This window comes from Apodemus sylvaticus, chromosome 11, assembly GCF_947179515.1.
Source record: "Apodemus sylvaticus chromosome 11, mApoSyl1.1, whole genome shotgun sequence".
NCBI classification, from domain to species: Eukaryota; Metazoa; Chordata; class Mammalia; order Rodentia; family Muridae; genus Apodemus; species Apodemus sylvaticus.
The window spans coordinates 81,484,330-81,510,256 of NC_067482.1; the positions used below are offsets into that span (position 1 = coordinate 81,484,330).

General features: G+C 42.9%; 1 protein-coding gene across 3 annotated transcripts; it reads right to left on the reverse strand.

Annotated features, from left to right (window-relative positions):
- Nucleotides 1-2,509: 2,509 nt before the first annotated feature.
- Nucleotides 2,510-20,861, reverse strand: LOC127696101 (histone H2A.V). 3 transcript variants are annotated; one of them, XM_052198596.1, is made up of 8 exons: nt 20,721-20,827; nt 19,107-19,252; nt 16,718-16,795; nt 14,596-14,673; nt 14,075-14,179; nt 8,755-8,868; nt 3,845-3,974; nt 2,510-2,813 (listed from the first exon to the last, which is right to left on the reverse strand). In XM_052198596.1, exons 5-8 carry the CDS (start codon nt 14,147-14,149, stop codon nt 2,752-2,754), a joined length of 381 nt encoding a protein of 126 aa, XP_052054556.1. In that variant the 5' UTR covers nt 14,150-14,179; nt 14,596-14,673; nt 16,718-16,795; nt 19,107-19,252; nt 20,721-20,827; the 3' UTR covers nt 2,510-2,751. The 3 variants fall into 3 exon arrangements, with proteins under 3 accessions (XP_052054556.1, XP_052054554.1, XP_052054557.1); XM_052198594.1 differs by lacking the exons at nt 14,075-14,179; nt 14,596-14,673; nt 19,107-19,252 and having other exon boundaries at nt 20,721-20,861; XM_052198597.1 differs by lacking the exons at nt 14,075-14,179; nt 14,596-14,673; nt 16,718-16,795; nt 19,107-19,252 and having other exon boundaries at nt 20,721-20,861.
- Nucleotides 20,862-25,927: the final 5,066 nt, after the last annotated feature.

The following is a 25,927-nucleotide window of genomic DNA, read 5'->3' on the forward strand; positions in this document are numbered from 1 at the left end:
CCATCTCTCCAGCTCCCCGCCCTCCCCCCCCCCCCGCCCCCCCAGCATCAACCTTAACAGAACAAAACACTACCTTCTAGATCTGAGAGTTTAAAATAAGAACACAGGTCCAGAGAGATGGCTCCATTGGAAGTGCTTGCTGTGTAAGCATGAGGATTTTGGTTTGGATGCCCAGTACTCATGCAGAAAGCATAGTATAGGGACTGTAAAATGGCTCAGAAGAGAAAAACATGCCTCGTAAGTCTAATGACCCACATTTGTTCCAAGAACCCACATAAGGGTGGAGAGACCTCACTTGTAAGGTTGTCCTGTAACCTGCACACATGCACGGTGACAGACATACACAAACATACTCAAATTTCAAAGTAGTAAAAAAAGCAACGCACAGTAGTACACATCTGTAGTAATCTAACACGTGAAGATGGAGTCGGGCAGACTTCCAGTTCCTTGGCTAGCCAGCTAGCTGAGTAGGCACGTTCCAGCTTGGGACTGGGGATCACCAGTGCTGACCTCTGGCCTCTACACACACACTGGAGTGTATTCAGTAACAAATCTGGAGAACTCAATTTCTTCAAAAATTAAGGTTACAAGAAAAATAAACCTATAGTTTCCAAACAAGTGAACTTAAGTACTAAGAAAATGTGGGCTGGGGAGATGGCTCACAGGTTAAGAGCACTGGCAGCTCTTTCAGAGGTCCTGAGTTCAATTCCCAGCACCCACATGGAGGCTCACGACTGTAACTTGTAGTCTCATGGGATCGCATGACCTCTTCTGGTATACAGATAGATGCACATGTAGATAAAACACCCGCATAGATAAAATAAACAAATCTTAACAAAAAGTACTAAGAAGATTCAAAAGGTTTAAAGTACACCTCAGCCCCGCAGTGATCTCTGACAGACTGGGCTATATGAGGCCCTGTCTCAACAAACCAAAACCAAATGCAAAACCAAGATAGAACTTGTCTAGAGTTTTTGTATGAAGATTTATATATTTATTATATCTACAGTGTTTTGCTTGCATGTATGCTTGCACCCCAGAAGAGGGCACTGGATCCCACTATGGATAGTTGTGAGCCACCATGTGGTTGCTGAGTATTGAACTCAGAACCCCTGAAAGAGCAACCAGTGCTCTTAAACTCTGAGCCATCTCTTCTGCCCAAACAGAATTAAGATTGTCTAGATCTTAATTCCAACAAACTGTAAAAACCTGACTGGTACTTGGTAAGGAAATCGTCAGCTGCCTTTGACAAACCCCGTATTTAGTGGCCGTGCCTCGAATAAGTCTGTATAATACACAGATGTGAAGACTGACAAGGGACTCAGAGCAACCAGTGGTGGTGGCAGGTGGGGACACGGTTAAAATTGACCACAAAAGCTAATTTGGAGGACCAGGACACATGACTTTGTCACACTAGTGCTATTCTCTTTATTTCTGTGCATTTGTCAGAATTTCCATAATAAAATATTTCTTTAAAAATGAATTCTTTAAAAAAAATGAATTCTTTTGATAGTTATATTATAAAACATCAATTTCTCACAAGGACATATCGAAGAAAAATAACATTTTGGCTGAGGCATTTACTAGTGAATTAACTTACATCTTGTAATGACTCAGACATCATCTAAGACTATAAGGTACTGTAGGTTAGTGGGATCAATGAGTGACCATAAAGTTAGAATTCCAGGACCAAATCAGAAGAGTCTGACTTAGTATCTAGCATCACTCCTAGGTAAGTTTGTGCACTCTAAAGCCAGAAAGACCTAGGATGATGTCCTAACTCCACTGGCCCTCTACCAGCTCAACTGTCTTCTCAGCAGATCTTAATTCCTGTGGACAATGGGCAGCAGACCCATAAAGTGTGGTAATAACCTTTTTTTTTTTTTTTTGGTTTTTCGAGACAGGTTTCTCTGTATAGCCCTGGCTGTCCTGGAACTCACTCTGTAGACCAGGCTGGCCTCGAACTCAGAAATCCGCCTGCCTCTGCCTCCCAAGTGCTGGGATTAAAGGCGTGCACCACCATTGCCTGGCTTGTAATAACATTCCTTGATGAGGGCTGGGGAGATGGCTCAGAGGTTAAGAGCACTCTTCAGAAGTCCTGAGTTCAACTCCCAGCACCCACATGGTGGCTCACAACTATCTGTAATGGAATCTAATGCCTTCTTATGGCCTGCAGGCATACATGCAGGCAGAACACTGTATACATTAATCAATATATATATTTCTAAAAATTGATTGTATCTGAGATTCAAACTAACACCACATTCCAATTTTTGCTTTAAGATTATTCTGAATAACTAATTTGCAACTTAAAATGTCAATGTCTGAACAAATCCATTTTTTTTCATTTGAGACAGTCCAGTTTGTCGTAGATCTCGGATTGTAGGCAAAGGTCGGTGTGAACTCTGAAGGTCCTGGCCAACACCCCAAATGCTGGGGTTGCAGGCAACACGGCCGTGCCCAGTGAACAAAGTATTTCTAACATATCATCAAGAAATACTGAGACAAATTACTTTTGTAAAAAATGTTTTATCATTTCTATTTTTGTATAAAACACAAGGGAGAAACCTGGTCAATCAAGACATGACTGTGACCACAGGGAAAGGGACTTATCAAACTTCGAGAGTCTAAAAACATACAAATGTGTCTTTTATCCTGTCTACAGCAATTGTCTATGCTTTTCCAGACACTGCACTGGTACCGTCTGCCCCAGTTACTGACAGGGAGGAGAGCAGGTCAGGGACTCACATCCTAAGCAGTTTTCTGCTGCCCCTTCTTTCCGATCAGAGACTTGTGGATGTGCGGGATCACACCTACAACACAATGTGCATGAGTTGTTATTTTTTTTAAAAAGATTTATTTATTGTATCTGAGTACATCATTGCTGTCTTCAGACACACCAGAAGAGGGCATCAGATCCCATTACAGATGGTTGTGAGTCACCATGTGGTTGCTGGGAACTGAACCCAGGACCTCTGGAAGAGCGGTTGGTGCTCTTAACCACTGAGCCATCTCTTCAGCCCAAGTTGTTATTTTTGTTTCGTTTTGTTTTGTTTTTTTTCCGAGACAGGGTTTCTCTGTGTAGCCCTGGCTGTCCTGGAACTCACTCTGTAGACCAGGATGGCCTCGAACTCAGAAATCCGCCTGCCTCTGCCTCCCAGAGTGCTGGGATTACAGGCATGCGCCACCACTGCCCGGTTTCAAGTTGTTATTTTTTAATAACGTTCTTTAAATATTAATGCTTTAATGCTAAAGTAAAAAAAGCGATTGTACTGAGGATGGAAGTTTAAGACCCTTCTCATTTGGATCCTACTGAACCTACAGAAGCCTATGAAGCCTTCAACAGGAACAGTAAACAAGGCTAACTACAGCCATTAGATCTGTAAGGCATGCTCAAAACAGCTGATAACTACCAACTCACCTCACCCCTTTACAGATCCCAAAACAGAAGCAGTTTGGTCCTGACATGTCTATCACATTAAGCAATTTCTCAGGAAGATATTATTTTACTAGTAAAGTTCAAAACGTATGGGGAAATATTTTAAACCTTAGGTTTGAAGCATCACATCATTTAAAGAACAAGCTAAAATAAAAATAGCACTACACATGACAGGAGAACAAGTATTTACTCAGCTATGATGACAAGAAGCGGACAAGGCCTATACTTGGAACTCAGAGTGCTTACTAGTAGTATTTGTGAGAACCTAGGTTCACCCCATCACCACCAACACAACTGTAGCACATATGGAGTTAAAATCCATGTGGTTTCTAGTTAACCATTCAAATACAGAGGACCACTGACCTGAATATTAGTCAGAAATATTCCAGGCTTAATAATACGTACCGCCCCCAGCGATGGTAGCCTTGATAAGTGAATCCAACTCTTCATCACCTCGGATTGCGAGCTGTAAGTGACGTGGAGTGATGCGCTTTACTTTGAGGTCTTTAGAGGCATTACCTGCCAACTCCAACACCTACAATGCATCCATAGAGTAACACGATTAGGAAACCATAGGTTTCGAAATATAGAATGACTTCTCTAATATCTGTACATAACCTGGTGTTTCCTGTATCACTGTATTCATCCACGACACTAAAAACCTCCTACTGACTCCCTCATATGCATTCCCTGAACAAACACAGAGTAACGTGAAAAAATCTGCTTCTTTAAAATAATGTTTTGTTTTGTTTTTTTTTTTAAAGTCAGGGCCATGCTGTACAGCACAGCCTGGCCTTGAACTCGGTGTCCTTTCTGTCTCAGCCTCCTGGGTTCTGGGATTAAAGACATGTGCCTGCCATTATGCCTGGGATACACAAATCAAAGGATTAGCAAGAGTCTAAATGTGAGCATTTAGAAGTCATACATTGATATATTAACATAGTCCATTTTTGCTGTCTATACAATTAGTAAGTTTATTTTCCTTAACAGTTGGAACTTCTTTAACATTCAGAAAAACAAAACAAAACAAAACAAACAAACAAACAAACAAACAAAAGTTCCCTAGAAGAAGGAAGGGGCTGTGCATCCCAAGCTGGTCTTGAGCTTCAGGCCCTCCCAGCTCTACCTCCCAAGTTTGGGGATTTTCATTACGTGCCACCACACCACTTGTATAGAAATCATTTCAAATGGCAGCCCTAAGAGCTATAAGCAATAACCTAGAAGCCTTTCATTCTGTAGTAGCAATTCTTTTTTCCTTTTTTCTGTTGTTTTTCCAGGTTTGCCTTGAATTTGCTATGTAGCCAGGAATGACAAGGAACTTCTAACCACGCCTGTCTCCATCTCCAAGAGCAAGAGTTACAGGTACACCACTCCAAATCCATGTGGTACTTGGGATTGAACATAGGCAGGGCTTCATGTATGCTAGGCAATACTCTACCAATTAAGCTGTATCCCTACTCATATTTCAAGAAATTTCAACATCCTAGTCAGCCACAGTAATTCACTGTTGCTTTGTTTCTGGGCACAGGGTCACTCTTTGGAGCTCAGGCTGGCATTTCTACTGCTTTAGTCTGTAATGTCGAGGTTGCAGTGTCCTAGCTGGTCTAGCTAACGCTGTATCATGTGGTTATGTGATTTTGCACACATCAGCTCTACTGGCATGGTTACAGCTGATAGAAACAACAAAACTAGCCAGGCAGTGGTGGCGCACGCCTGTAACCCCAGCCCAGCACTCTGGGAGGCAGAGACAGTCAGATTTCTGAGGCCAGCCTGGTCTACAGAGTGAGTTCCAGGACAGCCAGGGCTACATAAAAAAACCCTGTCTCGAAAACAAAACAAAAACAAAAAAAGAAAGCTCACCAAAAGTTTCTAGTGAAAGCCAAGACTGAAAAAGATTCCCCCTGACATAAACTCTCGGATTAGGGTTTGCAATTTCACCTCTACTAAATAACAAAACTCCAAAATTTTTGTTTTGTTTGCTCTGTGTAGCCCTAGCTGTCCTAGAACATGGATCTGTGGGCTAGGCTGGTCTCCAGCTCAGAGATCCACCTGCATCTGTCTACAAGTGCTGGCATTAAAAGTGTGAGCTACCACCACCAGGTCAAAACTCCAAATTTAAATACCTAGAACATGTTGATTTTTTAAAAACCTCTTTGTGTAGCACCTGAATTTTTATTGGGCTGGTGGATAGAGACATAAAGGCAAGTGTAACCAACCCCATTCTGCAATCCGGAAGTCAGGGTTGAGTGTTGATACAGGTAAGACATGATCTTACAGCATTGAAGAGTGACAATGGCATTGTTCTGATAACGAGGCTGGTCTAATAAAGGGTGATTGATACTTTAAAAGCACGAAAATAAAATCACAGGGCCTCACACAGCTACCCTGTACCTACCCTCTCACTGAGCTGTATCTGTAGGAAGTCTGATGCTACTCTAAAAAGCATTAGCAACCATGAGTGAAACAAGAAGTTATCTCAGTCTGGGGGACTGAGTGAGACAGGACTACAATTCTAATGCTGGCTGGGGGAGCCTAAAGACTGCCTCAAAGAAACAAAGGATGGTCCCCCCTTTGGCAAGGTAGCTCAGTAGTTAGGAACGCTGGCTGCTCTTTCAGAGGGTCCTGGTTCAATTTCCAGAACCTACATGTGGATCATTAAACTATCCTTAATTCCTGACCCAGAGTATCTGACACCCTCTTCTGGTTTCTGTAGGCACTGAATGAAACTGTACACAGACAAACAAGAAGCTAAAACAACAACAACAACCACCACCACCCCTCAAAGGACTTGAGATGTAGATCAGTGTGGATGGTTCCCTAACTCATAAGGTCTTGGGTTCAATCCCAAGTACCACAAAGAAAATGTACCTGAAAATATGAGTGTAGAAAGGCCTCAAATGGTGTGAGCTTCAACTCCATGTGCCAAGCACTAGTGAATGAAAATACATATCTCTCTAGAGAGTGCAGTGAATGAGAACTTGGGATAGGATCAAAGAAGAAAGTAAGTGTCTCAACTAGTATCAGCATGCTCCCATGAAACATCTGGATTATGACCCAGCAGAGCTCAAACTACCCATGGTTCAAAGTTAACTCCCGAGCAGCATAATGAAATGTGGGTGTGGACGGCTGATGCACGTCACGCCCACTGTCCAGCCTTGCTCTCAATCACATCTTCCCCAACTAAGAGTCCTCTCTGCCTGCCTATCTTTAACTACCTGACTTGCTTGCTCCTCAATTACTGCCCCGGTTTGGAATGTAGCTATCAGCACTTCATACCTTCTTATTCATTTCTCCACAGGAGGGAGAAGGAAAGTGGTGGTCTGGGACACTCACATTAAAAAAGTCTTGCCAGAGCCAGGCATGATGGGCACGTCTGTAATCCCAGCACTCTGGGAGGCAGAGGCAGGTGGATTTCTGAGTTTGAGGCCAGCCTGGTCTACAAAGTGAGTTCCAGGACAGCCAAGGCTACACAGAGAAATCCTGTCTGGGGGGTGGAAGGGGAGTCTTGTCAGCTGGTTGTTGGTGGCACATGCCTTTAATCCTAGCAGACAGGAGGCAAAGGCATCCAGAGGCAAGTGGATCTCTGTGATGGAGGCCAGCCTGGTCTACTGATTGGGTTCTAAGACAGTCAGGACCATACAGAGAGACCTTGTCTTGAAAAACAAAAAAAGAAAAGAAAAAGTAACTCAGCTAAGTGAAATATGAAATTAATTTGTAACTAGAGAGGATTGCTAACTCTTCTGCCTGTTATATCAGAATGTATGTGATGTTTACAGTCTGCCTGTTGGTTTTAGAACAGGGTCTTTCTAAATAACCCAGGATGGCCTCAAAGTCACTATCTTCTAATCTCGGCCATCTGAGTGCTATGATTACAAGCATGTACCACCATGCCTGGCAATATCATTCTATTACGACCCTGTTGTGTTTTTTCTTTTGTTGTTTTTTGTTTTCTTTTTCTTGTTTTTTCTTTTTTTCTTTGAGACAGGGTTTCTCTGTGTAGCCCTGGCTGTCCTGGAACTCAGAAATCCGCCTGCCTCTGCCTCCTGAGTGCTGGGATTACAGGCGCGAGCCACCACGGCCCAGCGGTTTCTTTGTTCTCTTGAGAAAGGGTGTCATGTACCTCAGGATGGCTTTGAATTCACAATGCAGCCAAAATGACTTGAGTTCCTCATCTTCCTGCTTCCACCTTTGAAGTGCTGGGATTACACTATCCCCAGTGTACAAGGGAATGGGAAATAAAGCCAGGGCTTCATGCATGCTAGGCAAGGAGCCTGGACCATTACCAATGACTAACACACATACCTCATAACTTAATTAGAACAATATTTAGTTATCATGTTACTTAAAAACATGGTTTGCTGGCCCACATTTAAATGTAATTAAACAAACAAAAACCCCAAACAAACAAAACCCAACCACACCAAGATTCTTTTTTTTTTAAAAGATTTATTTATTTATTATATGCAAGTATACCATAGCTGTCTTTAGACATCAAATCTCTTTATGGATGGTTGTGAGCCACCATGTGGGTGCTGGGACCTGAACTCATTACCTTTGGAAGAGCAGTCGGTGCTCTTACCCACTGAGCCATCTCTCCAGCCCCACCAAGATTCTTTAAAATTGATGAGATGGCCTGTTTACATAGACTCCAATTAGCCAGTTACCTTGTCTCTATGAAACCAAACCAACAAACAAAAACCTCTCCAAATTAAGCAGAACAGACCCAAGTCGGCATGAGCTGCTGTGTCAAAAAGGCAAAGAGAAAACAAGGAGGAGCTCCCAGTGCAACCAAAGCATTAGGGAGGTGGGGGCAAGGTCAGAAGTTCAAGGTCATCCTCTGGGATGATGGGAATCTGAGGTTGGACTGGTGATATGAGGTTCAAAATAAGTAAAAGTGGCCAGGTGGGGGCAGTGCACACCTTTAATCCCAGGACTTGGGAGGCAAAGGCAGATGGATCTGAAGTCGAGGACAGTCCTGTCTACAGAGTAAATTCCAGGTCAGGGCTACACAGAGACCCTGTCTCAAAAAAACCAAAAGAAACAAAAACAAACCTTGTTAGTCTCTTCAGACCTGCTCGCGCACTCGTGTTCTCGTTCTCTCTCTCTCTCTCTCTCTCTCTCTCTCTCTCTCTCTCTCTCTCTCTCTCTCTCTTCCCCTCCCTCCCTCCCTCCCCCCACCCCCATTTTTTGTTTTGTTTTTTTGAGACAGGGTTTCTATGTATAGCTCTGGTTGTCCTGGAACTCACTCCACGACAGTCTCAGCCATTGAGTTTAGAGCAACCTTTGGGCCCCCAGATAGGACATTCTCCACAAACCTCAGCTGTGAGGTACTCCAGAATCGCAGCACTGTACACAGCAGCAGTGGCGCCCACACGTCCATGGCTCGTTGTGCGAGTCTTCAAGTGTCTGTGGATGCGACCCACAGGAAACTGAAAGAGAGATGTCTTGTTGGGAAGCACTGCACAGTTTTGACAATGTATAGTTGGGTGTAACTAAAGGTTTAGCCATATTACAGGCCAGAGTTACTTGGCAAAGATCCATCCTAAGACCTATATGTGCTGCAATCAGCCCCAAATTTGAATTTTTAGACAACAGAGTTTCACTGTAAAATCATCATTACACCATGCTCTTACCAACTTCATGTTCAACACAGCCCAATAATCACAACCATATCTAATCAATTCTTTTACCAAAAAGCTTTTTGAAAAGACATTGAGCTGAGTGGTGGCGCACGCCTGTAATCCCAGCGCTTGGGAGGCAGAGGCAGGAGGATTTCTGAGTTTGAGGCTAGCCTGGCCTACAAGAGTGAGTTCCAGGACAGCCAGGGCTACACAGAGAAACCCTGTCTTGAAAAACAAACAAACAAACAACAACAACAACAAAAACAAAAAGACTTTGAACCTCCATTTTTCTCTGACCCTATTTTTTCCTCAACTTCAAAAAGTCACCTGATCGTTAAGGAAAAAAACCAATCCTACACTCTCACTATGATTTTTTGATTTATTTATTTATTTGTTTGTTTGTTTATTTATTTATTTATTTATTTTTGGTTTTTTGGATTTGTTTTTTTCTCCACAGACCAGGCTGGCCTCCACCTACAGATCTGCTTGTCTCTGTTTCTGCTGAAATTAAAGGCATGTGCCACCACTTTCTGGCTTATGTGTATTTATTTGTCCAAAATAGGGTTGCGGCAGGCAGTGGTGGTGCACGCCTGTAGTCCCAGTACTCTGGGAGGCAGAGGCAGGCGGATTTCTGAGTTCCAGGCCAGCCTGGTCTACACAATGAGTTCCAGGACAAGCCAAGGCTATACAGAGAAACCCTGTCACGGAAAAAAAAAAAATCCAAAAACCCAAAAACAAACAAACAAAGAAAATAGGGTTGCATCTCAAGGCTGGCTTCAAATTCTCAATCTCCTTGCCACAGTATCTGCAGCACTGGTTTTCTAGCTATATACCATAATGCCTAGATACCTGCAATTCAGTTTTCTGTTACTGCTTCTCCCAATCCAACTTGGTTTCTGATTTTTTCTTTTTTCTTTCTTTTCTTTTTTTTTTTTTTTTTTTTTTTTTTTTTTTTGGTTTTTCGAGACAGGGTTTCTCTGTGTAGCCCTGGCTGTCTTGGAACTCACTCTGTAGACCAGGCTGGCCTCGAACTCTGAATCCGCCTGCCTCTGCCTCCCAAGTGCTGGGATTAAAAGCGTGTGCCACTACTGCCCGGCTGAGAAATACTTTTTTGATGTCCACATTTTAGTTATCCAATCTAGCAGTCACTTGTAGATCTCCAGAATTAGTTATAATTTTCTTAAGAGCACAATCAATGCTTTAATCCTGGTTTTGTATTTTTAGTAAGATATACTGTCTGGCACATTACAAGACCCCAAACCATCTCTTACTAAGCTTTAGAAACTACAAAGAATTTTATTTTAAATTTATTTATTCATCCATCCATTCTTTCACGTGTATGGATACACAACATAAGTCTTGCTCCTGTAGAGGCCAACATAATTTGGCATATAGGTGCTGGGAATCCAACTCGGATTTTCTGGAAGAATAGCCAGTTCTCTTAATATCTGGGCCTCTTTCCAGCCCTAAGACGAGGTCTTTAAGTCAGAGTCTTGCTAGCTGGGTGGTGACATCACATACTTTTTATTTTTAAAGATTTATTTATTATTATATATAGGTATACTGTAGCTGTCTTCAGATACTCCAGAAGGTCTTTACAGACGGTTGTGAGCCACCATACGGTTGCTGGGATTTGAACTCAGGACCTCCAGAAGAGCAGTCAGTGCTCTTAACCACTGAGCCACCTCTCCAGCCCCCGACATCACATACTTTTAATCTCAGTAGTCAAGAGGCAGAAGCAAGCAGACCTCTGAGTTCAAGGCCAGCCTGGTCTACAATGCAAGTTCCAGGACAGCCAGAGTTACACAGAGTTAAGAAACTGTTCTTGAAACAAAAAAAACAAAGAAGCAAACAAAGAAAGACAGGGTCTTGCTAAATTTCAGGCTGCCCTGGACCTTGATTCTGTGGCCTCAGTCTCCTGAGACATGTGCTTTGCCTTGCTTTGTCCGTGTGTACAATCCTGCATGCCTGTTGCAGCAGACTGTTAGAACAACTTAGTGGCATATACCTGGAGTCTAGCTCTGGGGAAAAGAGGCATTAGGATCACAAGCATGAGGACAACTCTGCAAAACTCTGTCTATAGCCGGACAATGGTGGTGCACACCTTTAATCCCAGCACTTGGGAGGCCCAGAGTTTGAGGCCAGCCTTGTCTACAGAGTGAGTTCCAGGACAGCCAGGGCTACACAGAGAAACCCTGTCTTAGAAAACCAAAAAGAAAGAAAGAAGAAAGAAAGAAAGAAAGAAAGAAAGAAAGAAAGAAAGAAAGAAAGAAAGAAAGAGAGAGAGAGAGAGAGAGAGAGAGAGAGAGAGAGAGAGAGAGAGAGAGGAGGGAGGGAGGGAGGGAGGGAGGGAGGGAGGAAGGGAGGAGGAAGGAAGGAAGGAAGGAAGGAAGGAAGGAAGGAAGGAAGGAAGGAAAGAAAGAAAGAAAGAAAGGAAGGAAGGAAGGAAGGAAGGAAGGAAGGAAGGAAGGAAGGAAGAAAGAAAGAAAGAAAGAAAACATTCACAGTATGAGTGTTAATTTCACATAAGTGATCTCAAACTGGTTAATAATTCTGTGTACGACTATCTTTAGAAAGCTGAACTCATTTCTCCTTTTTTTTTTTTTTAAAGATTTATTTATTTATTATATGTAGGTACACTGTAGCTATTTTCAGACACACCAGCAGAGGACATCAGATCTCATTATGGATGGCTGTGAGCCACCATGTGGTTGCTGGGATTTGAACTCAGGACCTTCAGAAGAACAATCGATGCTCTTAACCACTGAGCCATCTCTCCAGTCCTCATTTCTCCTTTTTAACAAGCATTTCAGTGAGCTTTTCAGGAACCAGCATTACATTCCTCTCACAGTGCACACATACTACAACTGCTAGTTGAGTGGTGACAATTCTCTTTTAAGTTCTAGTTTTTTTTTTATTTTTATTTTTGTTTTTTTGGATTTGGTTTTTTCGAGACAGGGTTTCTCTGTGTAGTCCTGGCTGTCCTAGAACTCACTCTGTAGACCAGGCTGGCCTCGAACTCAGAAATCCACCTGCCTCTGCCTCCCAGAGTGCTGAGATTACAGATGTGCGCCACCACCATCTGGCAAGCTCTAAGTCTTAAAGAAACTTGAGGGAAAGGGGCAGGGGCTTCCTTTCAATCCTATGCCTCCCTTCTGCTGGTGTTACTCCTGTTCTGTAGTGTTGGAGACTGAACCTATGTGAGGGTCTCACAGCATGCTGTGTATACTTGACAGCGACCTGAGATTCTTGTCTTTGTATTTCCCTTTGCTCTTGCTATGGAGTAGGGGCTGACCTCAATTTACAGAACTCTTCCTGCCTCTGCTCCCTGGTGCTCAGTTTATAGGCCTGAACTACAAGGCAGTCTGGCTTTTTTTCTTTCTCTTTTCTTTTTCTTTTTCTTTTTTTTCTTTTTTTTTTTTGTGTTTCTCAAGACAGGGTTTCTCTGTGTAGCCCTGGCTGTCCTGGAACTCACTCTATAAACCAAGCTGGCCTCGAACTCAGAAATCTGCCTGCCTCTGCCTCCCAAGTGCTGGGATTAAAGGTGTGTGCCACCACAGCCCGTCTTGCTTTCTATTTTTTTGAGGCAGAGTATTGAGGCAGAGTATTGCTAAGCTGCCCAGGCTAGTCTTGAACACACTAAGTAGGCCAGGTTGGCCTTGATTTTGTGACCCTACTGTCTCAGCCTCTTAAGCAGCTGGTATCACAGACAACACTCCCTCAGTTACATGGATTTAAAAAAAACAAAACAAACAAACAAAAAAAAAAACAAATCCAGGCTCATTTTATTTTTTTATAATTTTTTAAAACGATTTATTTGTTTTTATTTATTAAAGTACACTGTAGCTATCTTCAGACTAACCAGAAGAGGGCATCAGATCCCATTACAGATGGTTGAGAGCCACCATGTAGTTGCTGGGAATTGAATTTGGGACCTTTGGAGCAGTCAGTGCTCTTAACCGCTGAGCCTTCTTTCGCTCCAGCCAGCCCTATTTTTAAAGTTTTATGTATATGGGTATTTTGCCTATATGTCTGTCGGCATACCACGTGCATGCCTGATACTCTGGAACCAGAGACACACAAAATTGCAGCTGCCATTTGGGTGCTGAGACTTGAACCCATGTCTCTGGAAGAAATATAAATGCTCTTAAGAACTGAGTTATCGCAGGATAGTGGTGGCGCATGCCTGTAATCCCAGCACTCTGGGAGGCAGAGGCAGGTGGATTTCTGAGTTCCAGGCCAGCCTGGTCTACAGAGTGAGTTCCAGGACAGCCAGGGCTACACAGAGAAACCCTGCCTTGAAAAAAAAGCAAATCCAAAAAACCAAAAAAAAAAAGATTTATTTCATGTATGTGGGTACACTGTCGCTGTCTTCAGACACACCACAAGACTGGCATTGGATCCCCATTACAGATAGTTGTGAGCCACCGTGTGATTGCTAGCACTTGGGAGGCAGAGGCAGGCAGATTTCTGAGTTTGAGGCCAGCCTGGTCTACAGAGTGAGTTCCAGGACAGCCAGGGCTATACAGAGAAACCCTGTCTCGAAAAACCAAAAGGAAAAAACAAAAAGAAAAGAAAAAAAAAGCCCTGGTTTTGCTGTTGTGGTGCATATCTGAGGCCAGAGATTAACAGGCGCTCAAAAGGAAGCACTGTGCAACACACGCACACACACAGACACACAGACACACACACACACTCACGCAGCATCACACAGTATGGCTTTCCACTTTGTCTCTTAACGATGGTGTCTTTCTTCATGTGTGTGGACATGCTTGCCACAGCACACACGTGAAGTGAGCAGATAACTTGTTAGAGCTGGCTACCTCCTTCCACTCTCTGGGTCCTGAGGACTGAACTCAGGTCAGGTCATCAGCCTTCATGGCAACAGTGTTCTTCCCACTGAGCAACCCTAGATTCCTGTGTACAAAGGCTTTCCTGGGGCTGGAGGAATGGTTCATGGTTAAGAGCGCTTGCTGCTCTTGGAGAGGACCTGGGCTCAGTTCCCAACACCTACATGGCATATGTGTAACTCCAGTTCCAGGATATCTGAGTCCCTTGTCTGGCTTCTCCTCTGGCACTGTATGCACATGCTGCACAGACACACATGCAGGGCAAACACCTGCATACATAAAATAAAAATAAGTAAATCTTTATAAAACCCTGTCTCAAAAAAAAAAAAAAAAGAAAGAAAAAAAAGGATTTTTTTCATTTTTATTTTCCATGTTTTGCCTACATTTATGTCTGTTCACCACATGTACACCTAATGCTCAAAGAGGTTGGAAGAGTGTTGCTACTTTGTTTCCAACCCAATTACCCGATAAAAGAAATCTCAGCTCAATCAGTAACAATACAAGCTAGAAGCCTAGATTGGGCGACCTCCCACTACACTACTCTATTCCATCTATAGTTTCCCATATAACAAGCGGTTTCTCCAGGCCAAGAGTTCCTCTCTAGCCTCCCCTTCCTCCTGCCCAATCACTGGCCTTTATTTGAAAAGTTAAGGTAGGGAGAAGGTTCACAAGGTAAACTCCTCACCTGCAGCCCCTCTGAGGAGTGGAATTAGCATCAAAATACAAGCCCAGCTATCCACAACAAAAGAGTGTCTTAGACGTCCTGGAAATGAAGCAGAAGGCAGCTGTGACCTGCCATGCAGGTTCTGGGAATCAAACCCAGGTCCTCTAGAAGAATAGCAAGTGTTCTTAACCATTGAGGCAACACTCTAACCCCTTTTTAGTATTCCTTATGTGTAGGGAATAATTTAATTTTTATTCACCAGGAAAATTTTGAGTCTGTAGGTTAAAGTTGTAATAATTCACATAAAAGAAAATTGAAAATCGGGGGGGGGGGGGGCTGGAGAAATGGCTCAGTGGTTAAGAGCACTGACTGTTCTTCTGAAGGTCCTGAATTCAAATCCTAGAGACCATATAGTGGCTCACAACCATCTGTAATGAGATCTGACACCCTCTTCTGGTGTGTCTAAAGACAGCTACAGTGTACTTACATATAATAAATAAATAAATCTTTAAAAAAAAAAAGAAAATTGAAAATCCTTAGTAGTCTAGAGCACACCCCTCAGTGTAGAATGGAGATCCTTTTGGGAAATATTCAGAGACTGGTGTAACAACCCAATATTGGATTGGCCTCCAGTTCTAGTCTATCCTGAAAGTCAATGACCCACTATAAATAGTCTCAAGGGAAAACTAGGGCACATTCACTTTAAGTTTATAAGAACGAAGAATATAGTTGTTCTTTTTGTTTTTGTTTTTTTGTTTTTTCAAGACAGGGTTTCTCTGTGTAGCCCTGGCTGTCCTGGAACTCACTCTGTAGACCAGGCTGGCCTCAAACTCAGAAATCTGCCTCCCAAGTGCTAGGATTAAAGGCGTGCGCCAACACCGTCCAGCTAAGAATATAGCTATAATCTTGAAAGAACAGGCTTTTTTTGTTGTTGTTCTTTTTTGTTTTTTTTTTAAGACTTATTTATTTATTATATGTAAGTTCACTGTAGCTGTTTTCAGACACACCAGAAGAAGGAATAGGATCCCATTACAGAGGGTTGGAAGCCATCATGTGGTTGCTGGGATTTGAACTCAGGACCACCAGGAGAGCAGTCAGTGCCCCCAACCACTGAGCCATCTCTCCGGCCCCATTTAAAAAAAAAAAAAAAGATTTAAAGTCCGCAGTGGTGGTGCAAGCCTTTAATCCCAGCACTTGGGAGGCAGAGGCAGACTGATTTCTGAGTTTGAGGTCAGCCTGGTCTACAGAGTGAGTTTCAGGACAGCCAGGGTTATACAGAGAAACCCTGTCTCGAAAAAACCAAGAAATCAAAACAAAAAACAAACAAAAACCCAAGAAACCAAAAAAAAAAAAAAAAAAAAAAGAAAGAAAGAAAGAAAGAAAGAAAGAAAGAAAAATATAGATTTAAAGTATATGTGCATCTGTGTATGTGAGATTTGTCAAATTCATCTGAAGCAGGTATTACTAGTGGTTGTGAGCCTTCTGATATGGGTGCTGGGAACTGAACTCAGGGGTTCTACAAGAGCAGTACAAATTTGTTTAAACTTTTTTGGGGGGTGGGGGTGTCGAGACAGGGTTTCTCTGTATAGCCCTGGAACTTGTTCTGTGGACCAAGGCTGGCCTTGAATTTACAGAAATCCATCCTTCTGCCTCTGCTTCCCCGGTGCTGCACCACCACGGCCAAGCTACAAGAGCAGTACATACTCTGAATTGCTAAGTCAGCATTCCAGGCCCAAGAACAGATGCTAATAGGGGAGAAAAATCACCAAATTTATTAAGACATCTTGTTCACAACGGCGGTAGTGCGCACGCCTGTAATCCCAGCACTCTGGGAGGCAGAGGCAGGTGGATTTCTGAGTTGAGGCCAGCCTGGTCTACAGAGTGAGTTCCAGGACAGCCAGGGCTACACAGAGAAACCCTATCTCGGGGAAAAAAACCAAATCCAAAAAAAAAAAAAAAAAAAACCCAAGACATCTAGACATCTTGTTCACTTATAAAATACAAATTAATGCTTTTACTTTATGATTTAAATCTTACCCAGTTAATCTCAAACGCAAGGTCTGTCATAGTAAAGGACGTTTCTTTAATTAAGGAACCATCTCTGGGTAAAGGAAAGGATGAGCTGGGTGGGGCCATGCCTTACCTGAAGCCCAGCCCTCTGGGAGCGAGACACTGCCTTAGCCTTGGCCTTCCCACTGTCTTTTCCAGCTTTGCCTCCAGCCTGGTTAAGAACAATTTGGAGTTGAAAATGTTACCTCAAAAGACTGTCACAAAACAAATTCTAGCTTTACTTTGGGTAAAAATATCTAGTAAAAAATTAAAAACCTAGTATCTAGGTCATTTCCTGCCTCACTGTAAATATATTTCCTTTTACTAATATATTAAAAAAAATCAAACACTTATTCAAAATTTAAGATATCTATAAATTTAGACATATCTTGCAAATTACTGACTGGTCATGTAAGATGGTTTTTTGAGACAGGGTTTCTCTGTGTGGCCCTGGCTGTCCTGGAACTCGCTACAGACCAGGCTGGCCTTGAACTCACAGAAATTTGCCCACCTCTGCCTCCTGAGTGCTGGGATTAAATGTGAGTACCATCATGAAATTTAAATTTTTAAAATGTCAACATAACATTTCCACAGAAATTTGAGAATTTGGCTCTCCTAAGAGGAAAAACAAGCACATTATGAAAAAATTAAGTTAACCAAAACCAATACTGAAAAAAGTGAATGCTGTGCCTCAGGATCCAGCAATCCCACTTCTGGTTACTACACCCCAAACAAGCCAAGACTCTGATGGGTACTTGTACAGCTAGGGTCACAACTGCATCATTCTATTGGGAAACAAAATAAGACGTTACATACTATAAACCTACTCAATGTCTCATTCATATTATAATTATCTTTTGAATTTATCCCAAAACTTTGTGGTAAACTGAACTTAAAGGTGTCACACTTGTGAATGTAGGGAGGAATCTCAGATATTGCTATTGCTAGCAATATGAACAAATAACAGGAGCAAAAAGCTTAGCATTTTTAAAATAAAAGTTTTAAAAAATACTAACTTTATCCTTTTATATGCGTGTTATGCTTGCATGTATGTCTGTGTACTGTGTATGCTAGGTTTCCATAGATGTCAGAAGAGGGCGGCAGATTCTTCAGGACTGGTTGTGAGTGCTGCTATGAATTAAACCTGGATCCTGTGAACAGCAGTGCTCTTAGCCTCTAAGCTACCTATCCAGTTCAGGATTATAAAATCCTCTATTGGCTACAAAAGAAATGAGATAAACTGTCACCAAGGAGAATGTGCTTGTGTAAGAGACATTAGAGATATGCCAAAGCCCAACCAAGTGGGTGGCAGAGCCTGTGTTCCTATGGCCCCTGTGGTGGTGGTGGTGGTGGTGGAGGTGTCGGGGTCTGGGTGAGTACAACACGTTAAAGGACTTCGTCCAATATAGATAGGGATTCTGGATACTTTTTGAAATACACCAACAAAAGCAAACCTTACATAAACAAACAATACACTGCTACTTAATCTAACATCCCAAATCATATAATTCTTTTAACTTTATGTTTATTTATTTATTTAGGTTTTTTTTTTTTTTTTCCTGAGACAGGGTTTCTCTGTGTAGCTCTGGCTGTCCTGGAACCCACTCTGTAGACCAGGTTGGCCTCGAACTCAGAAATCCTCCTGCCTCTGCCTCCCAAGTGCTGGGATTACAGGCGTGCGCCACCACTGCCTGGCTAACTTTACATTTAAAATAGTCGATGACTGAGAAAAAGAAACAGAAAATGGAGATGGCTCAGCCTGCAGAAGTGACTGGCACTAACCTGAGCATCTCAGCGCGATCCCCGAGACTCAGCAGTGGAAAGACAGAATAGACTTTGGCAGGTTGTCCTCTAACCTCATAAGCTCACCCATATGTATGCACAATAAATACATTAAAAAATGAAACAATACAAAATTTCTTATCCTAAAAATTGTGTTAGACTAAGCTAAGCTTCTTGGTTAAAAAATTTGTACATGGGAAAAGGAGGGCTCTGAAGTTTATTTTCATTCCTAAAAACTTCCTATTACTCTAATAGACACACTTTTACTTATCAATTTAAAACATCTTTACCAAGGACAACCAATGCAGGATTCTTTATTCTATGCTAATGCTTATGTACTTTTAAATGGATATTTGAAAACCTATCACTAGAATTTTTGAAAAAGAAAAGGCAAAGTTCACTAAAATCAACTGATTAAGCAAATCAATTTACAAACAAATAACCTGTGCTGCTTGTCAAAGGACTTCCTCATGATCACCATAGAACAACTAAAAATGGACAACAAGTTTTCGAGCTCAAAGTGTGAGAATTTTACAGTCCAAACCTGGAGACTTCCCATTAGCCAATCTGTTTATAGTTGATCTATTAAACTCAGATGTCACTATCAACACAAGACAAACTATTATTATCTGCAGTATGAAAGAAATGACAGCCTGGAGTTGATTTTTTACTTTTAGGCAAGAAGCACCTGTTAAAAGTACCTGTTGGGCTGGAGAGATGGCTCAGCAGTGAAGAGCACTGGCTGCTCTTCGGAAGGTCCTAAGTTCAATTCCCAGCAACTACATGGTGGCTCACAACCAGCTGTAATAGGGTCCGATGCACTCTTCTGGTGTGTGTCTGAAGACAGCTACAGTGTATTTAGATATAATAATAAATAAATCTTTAGACCAGAATGAACTGACCAGAGACAGCAGAGGTCCTGAATTCAAATTGCCAGCAACCACATGATGGCTCACAACCATCAGTGCAGCTACAGTGTACTCATATATACATAAAATCAATCAATCAATCAATCTTAATAAACAAAAACAAAACAAAACAAAAAAGGTACAAAAATGTACCTGTCTTGTGAAAATGTAGATGAAACTCAAAGTAATAAAACTTACATTACAATGGATTTACTAATGATTTGCTCAGAAGACAGAGGCCCAAGAGAAATGTAGCAAAAGGAAGACTGCCTCCCAAATCCGGAGAAGATAAGTAGTATGCTAACCAGGCCTGTTAAATAAGTGGAATTTAGGATGCTGGGAGACAACAGTTCACCAGGATGGACCACCCAGTTAGACTCATTCCCAGGACAAAGGAGACAGAGCGGATGATCTATGACCAGCAGTTAGGCCGATTGCCTTACCCAAGTTTGCAGCTTTTAATTCAGAAAGGTGGGTAAAATGGCCCTCGGTAATAACTTTGAAAAAGAACAACAGTAGCATACTTAAAAATACTACTGGCCAAATGTAGTAATATATGTAAATCTATCCACTTAAGTGGCCAGACTTGCAATTTCCTGTCTCCGCTTAATTGCTCAAAGAGTAACCCCGGACCCGAAAAGAGATGTCAGGGTAACAGAGTCTGTGGAATGCACACACCTAAATGTACAAAATTAGTAAGATCTTCAATGGGAGGGAGGCTCTTGCTGGGGTCTTAGCTCAGCCAGCCAGCGTCATTAAAGAACGTTTCCTTAACTAATCTCTAAGTGCGTGCAGAGAGTCCGTATTGGAAGGCATATTATTTCTATAATGGTGAAAGCGTATTTCAAACGGGATACCGACACAAATATAATTCCAAAATAAGATTGTCACTTCCCTTAACAATCTTGGTGAAACACACAGGTTTTGGTTGCTTTTAGCAATTTCTCCTTACCCTGAATTTCAGAATGGGGCTAAAAAGTTTTATTCACTTTCTTTCTTTAGAAGCTGCTTTCAACTAGATCTAAACTACAGAATGAAAATATACTTTGAGATGAAGCCAGGTAAATAAAGTTCTATTCCAAAGAATAACCGGCAAGCCGCGGACGGACCGAGCGGTTCTGGTGGGCAGGATCAGAACTCCTTCGAGCCTCAGCAGAGGCATTACGTAAGCCCTGAGCCAAAGACTCAGAACTCGATCGCCGGGCAGCAGCTGGACCTCCTCCGTGCAGCGCAGAACCCCGCCCCCCTGCCTCCCGCGTCTGGCGCGCCCCCCCCCCCTCCCCAGGCAAAGTCCGGAACAGCGAGTACACCCGGCCGGCCGCGCGACTCCACCCACTCGCGGCTCCGCAGGTAGAGGCGCTGTTCCGGGTTTCCGTGCGCCCACTCCACGCACAACCCCGCACTCACCATAGTCTCGGCCGCGCGACGCCTACTAAAAACCCGCGCCGCCGCCGCTCCAGCAGTCCGGCCGCCGCAGCCAGAGCTGGACAATGCCTGGGGCCCGCCTCGCGCCGCCACCACCAATAGCCGCTCATGTTGTTCGTTTGAACCTCGGCAGCCGGCCAATTGTACGCCTCCTTCTAGCCATAACTCCGCCCTCCCGGTGCCGCCTCCCTAACGGCTGTTTGTTTTTTGCACACGGCTCCTGGAGGCGGGGCCTCCTACCCCAACATTGACACGCTCTCCGCCTCTCTCCTTGCGCGGAGTTCTGATGAACAGAAGAACGAACCAATGAAAACATTGCCGGCAGCACCGGAGGCGGGAGGCTGGGAACAACAGTTCGGTGAACCAATAGACTAGAGCGATTCGACACAGCTGTGCCTTTCCCGCCCATTTAAGAGCCCGCCAGGACTTCTTTGCTTTGTTTTTCTTCAGTTGCGACAAGTTTAGGTGGAACGTCCAGATAGCACAAAGTCAAAGGTCTAAAGAGGATTTACCTTCGTGCGAAAGTTATTGTGAAAATTTAGGAATATGTGTAAATCGTAGTCGGCACGTAGGTGAGTTCTCTAGCCATCGCCAACCCGTTCACACAACTTTAAAAGGCGTTATTATTTTTGTGATCATATTGTGATTATATTTTGTGATCATCATTGAGCCCTGGAGATTTGGGAGAACCGCGTCCATTTCTCAGCTGGAGAAACGAACATAGGCGAACGTAGTCGTTTGCATACAACCTTCATCAGAAGTCTTAGACTTTGTTCTGGTTCCAGCTTCAAAGCTTTATTTTTTTTTCCCAGTCGGAAGCACAGACTAGTTCTAGGAGTTAATTGCGAGCAAAACAATTTTCTGCCTTTTTTTTTTCCTGCTTTGAAACTTCATTCTTGTGGTAGGATTTTTCCAAACCAATGTTTTAGAAATTTACCTCCATTCCAGGCAGTGGTGGCGCACATCTTTAATCCCAGCACTTGGGAGGCAGAGGCAGGGAGATCTCTGAGTTCAAGGCCAGCCTGGTCTACAGAGTGAGTTCCAGGACAGCCAGACTACACAGAGAAACCCTCGAAAACAACAACAGCAACAACAAAAAAGCCCCAAAAGAAAAAAATTTACTTCCATCTAGACAATACTTGTCTCAAATTTTGAATTGTGTTGCTTTTGACAGGGATTAGAGCTCTGGGATCAACCTCCATCAGAAGCAGCAACCTAGAGGAGGAAATGAGTCTTTAAGAAAAAATAATTTTAATTCTAAACGAGGAAGGGATGACCTATACATTTAGACATATGGACTATGGACAAGAACTTGGTAGGGGGCACATTTTTGATCCTAGCCCTTGGGAGGCACAGGCAGGTGGATTTCTGTGTTCCAGGCCAGCCTGGTCTACATAGTAAGTTCCAAGACAGCCAGGGCCACACACACACACACACAAACCATTTCTTGAAAACTAACATGGGACTAGAGAGATAGTTCAGTGGTTAAGAGCACTGACTGCTCTTCCAGAGGTCCCGAGTTCAATTCACAGCAACCACGTGGGTAATTGGTCTGATCTTTAATTGGGCCTGATGCCCTCTTCTGATGTGTGTCTGAAGGCAGCAAGTGTACTCACATATATAAAATATAAATAAATAGATCTTTTAAAAAAAGAAAGAAGCCGGGCAGTGGTGGCACACGCCTGTAATCCCAGCACTCTGGGAGGCAGAGGCAGGCGGATTTCTGAGTTCGAGGCCAGCCTGGTCTACAGAGTGAGCTCCAGGACAGCCAGGGCTATACAGAGAAACCCTGTCTCAAAAAAAAAAAAAAAAAAAAAAAATCCAACACCCCCCCCCCAAAAAAAAACAAAAGCAAAAAAAGAAAGAAAACAAACAAAAAAGATATGGACAAGTATGAATGGAGGAAGGACCAAGGAAACAGGAATGAATGGCACAATGTGCTCAGATAATAGAATCCTGTGTACAAGTTTGGAATCAGTTTACCAGGCAATACTCTGATTTCTACTCCTTGGGGTTCCATACCATAATCAAATGATAATATTGGTCTACCAGGGACTGGTCTTACCAGTGTACCAACCATTCTGCTTCTAAGACAGAATCCAAATCATTAGTCCAGTATGGAAGGCCTTACATTTTCTGATCCCGTTTACCTGGTTTTTCATCACTACCCCCTAAACACCTTAACCTCCATCCTCCCTTTGTGCAGCCTTTGCCTTTTCTTAAAACAATCCTCTGCTTTGTCTCCCTTAAGCATCTTTTCAGAGTAAACACAGCTAGATACAGTGGGACGCGCCTGTAATCTTAGCACTTAAAGACTGAGGTGAATACAAGTTCAAGACCAGCCTGGGCTACATATAGAGACTCTGTCTCCAGGCAAAAGGAAAGAGCTTACTGCAGACATTTTTCAGAACATCTTTCATTGACATACCAGTTAATGTGCCCTTCTGTGTGCCTATAAAACACATGTATTGTAAGGGTTTCCCCCGGTGTATAGAATTCCTTCTTAGGTTGTTCTTTACCTAGTGTTCTAGAAATGTCAGTTGACAAATAAAAGGAAAAAAAATAATGTTTTAAATCACCAAGGTAGGGGCTGGAGAGATGCCTCAGTGGTTAAAAGCACTGATTGTTCTACCAGAGGTCCTGAGTTCAAGTCCCAGCAACCACACACACACACACAGGAGTATCTGTGCACACATGCAAGCATGGAGGTCAGATGAAGGTGTAGAGTGTCTTGCTCTCTCTTTCTCCACTTGACTCCCCTAAGCAGGGTCTCTCACTAATCCTAAAGCTTGTGATGTTGGCCAGGCTGGCTAGCCAGCAAACTCCCAGGACTCATTTACAAAGGAATCCAATTCAAGGGGGGAGGGGGATTAGAGGCATATATGAACATTGTTAAAACTCTTGGCTTCAGAACTGAGATCCTTGGCCCTAAAGACTGGCTTGCATCCCTGAGCTCTCCAGATGCAAAGGGTTTGCAGCTTCTACTCTGTGGCTTCACACAGTCTTTTCTGCCCTTTTCAGTCTTGGCTCTCGGCCCTCTCTCCTCTGTCCTTCCTGACATGAGCACTCTGGAGCTGTTTGTCTGCTCTTCAGCTGACAGGAAGCTGGCAGCCTTGTAGCTTGTTTAGATTCACCGCCTCTCCCTGCTGCACCGCTCTGTTGCCCTCCCATCTTCTCTCCCCTCTCCCAGGAGATAAGGTCTTTCAAGCTATAACTCAGGCTGGCCAAGAACTCACTGCGTAGTTCTACTTGACCACAAAGTTATAGAAACCATACATAATGGAGGGAGGGGGAATTAGTAAGATAACATTGAAACCATCACTATTTTATTAAAGTAACTGGCAAGGAAATCTTAAAATTCATTCATAGGTGCAAGAGAATTAGAAATAACCAAAATTATCTTGAAAAAGAACCAAGTTAGAGGACATAGCCCCCCTTTTTAAAAATATTTATTTATTATATTTATATAAGTACTCTATCGTTGTTTTCAGACATATGAGAAGAATACATCAGATTCTTTTTTTTTTTTTTCAAGACAGGGTTTCTCTGTGTAGCCCTGGCTGTCCTGGAACTCACTCTGAGACCAGGCTGGCCTCGAACTCAGAAATCCACCCGCCTCTGCATCTCAAGTGCTGGGATTAAAGGCGTGCACCACCACCGCCCTGCCCAGATTCTATTATAGAACAATGTGGTTGTGGGAATTGAACTCAGGACCTCTGGAAGAGCAATCAGTGCTCTTAACCACTGAGCCATCTCTCCAGCCCTGACATACCCTTCTTAATTCCAAAATAGACTACATAGCTATATTAATGAAGATGGAGTGTGTTCTAGCAAAACCAATAAACTACTGGGCCAGGTTCAGAGCATGGAAATGAACTCACATTTTGTTTTGTTTTGTTTTGGTTTTGGTTTTTCGAGACAGGGTTTCTCTGTGTGGTCCTGGCTGTCCTGGAACTCACTCTGTAAACCAGGCTGGCCTCGAACTTAGAAATCCGCCTGCCTCTGCCTCCCAAGTGCTAGGACTACAGGTGTGCGCCACCACATCTGGGCTGAACTCACATGTTTAATGTCAGCTGATAATTTGACAAGAGTGACCACACAATTCAATAGGGGAAAAGGCAGTCTTCATCAGGCAATACCGAACCTCTAAATAAAATGTGCTTTCTCTTCCCTTTCTTCCCAGATCCCCATCACCCATGTGAGTGCTCACAGCCATCTATAACTCCAGTTCCCGGGGCTCTGACACCCTCTTCTGCTCCCCACAGACACTGCATGTACACAGTGCACATACAGACATGCAGGCAAAACATTCACACACACACATATGAAATATATGATATATGTGATATATTATGACTATATGAAATATGTAGTATACAATACATTATGAATATGTGAAATATAATGTATATGATATATTCAAATTTTTTTGTGAGCTTCAGGTTAACTCTTAAGGGCAATGGGATAAACTTTGGCATATCTACATTGTGGACCACTAAACAACTTATAAAAAATGAATACACCATGGCTGGGGAGATGCCTTTGTAAGCATGCCATCCTGCTTTTAGACTCCTGGCACTCACATAAAAAGCCAGACACAGAAGCACATCTCTATGATCCAAACACTGGGAAGCAGAGGCAGAAGGACTCCAAAGGCATCTCTGGTCAGTCAGTCTGACCAATGGGTAAGCTTCAGGCTCTCCAAAGGCATCTCTGGTCAGTCAGTCTGACCAATGGGTAAGCTTGCAGACCCTCGCCTAAACTAGATACACACACAAATATGGATGTAACAATAAAAAGGCCATAAATGAGAGAGAGAGAGAGGGAGAGAGAGAGAGAGAGAGAGAGAGAGAGAGAGAGAGAGAGAGAGAGAGAGAGGATAACAGTACAACAGTACCGAGGGATTGGAGGGAGAAAGGGGAGGAGGAAAGGATATAACTATAATCTCAAAAAGTAAAAATTGTAACACATGTTCACTAACCCCAGTTGCCTTGATACCATTCTCTCTACTCTCTAATGTACTATGTATATCTTTTAAAGATTTATTTATTATATGTAAGCACACTGCAGCTGTCTTCAGACACTATAGAAGAGGGAGTCAGATCTCTTTACAGATGGTTGTGAGCCACCATGTGGTTGCTGGGATTTGACCTCGGGAGGTTCGGAAGAGCAGTCAGTGCTCCTCTTAC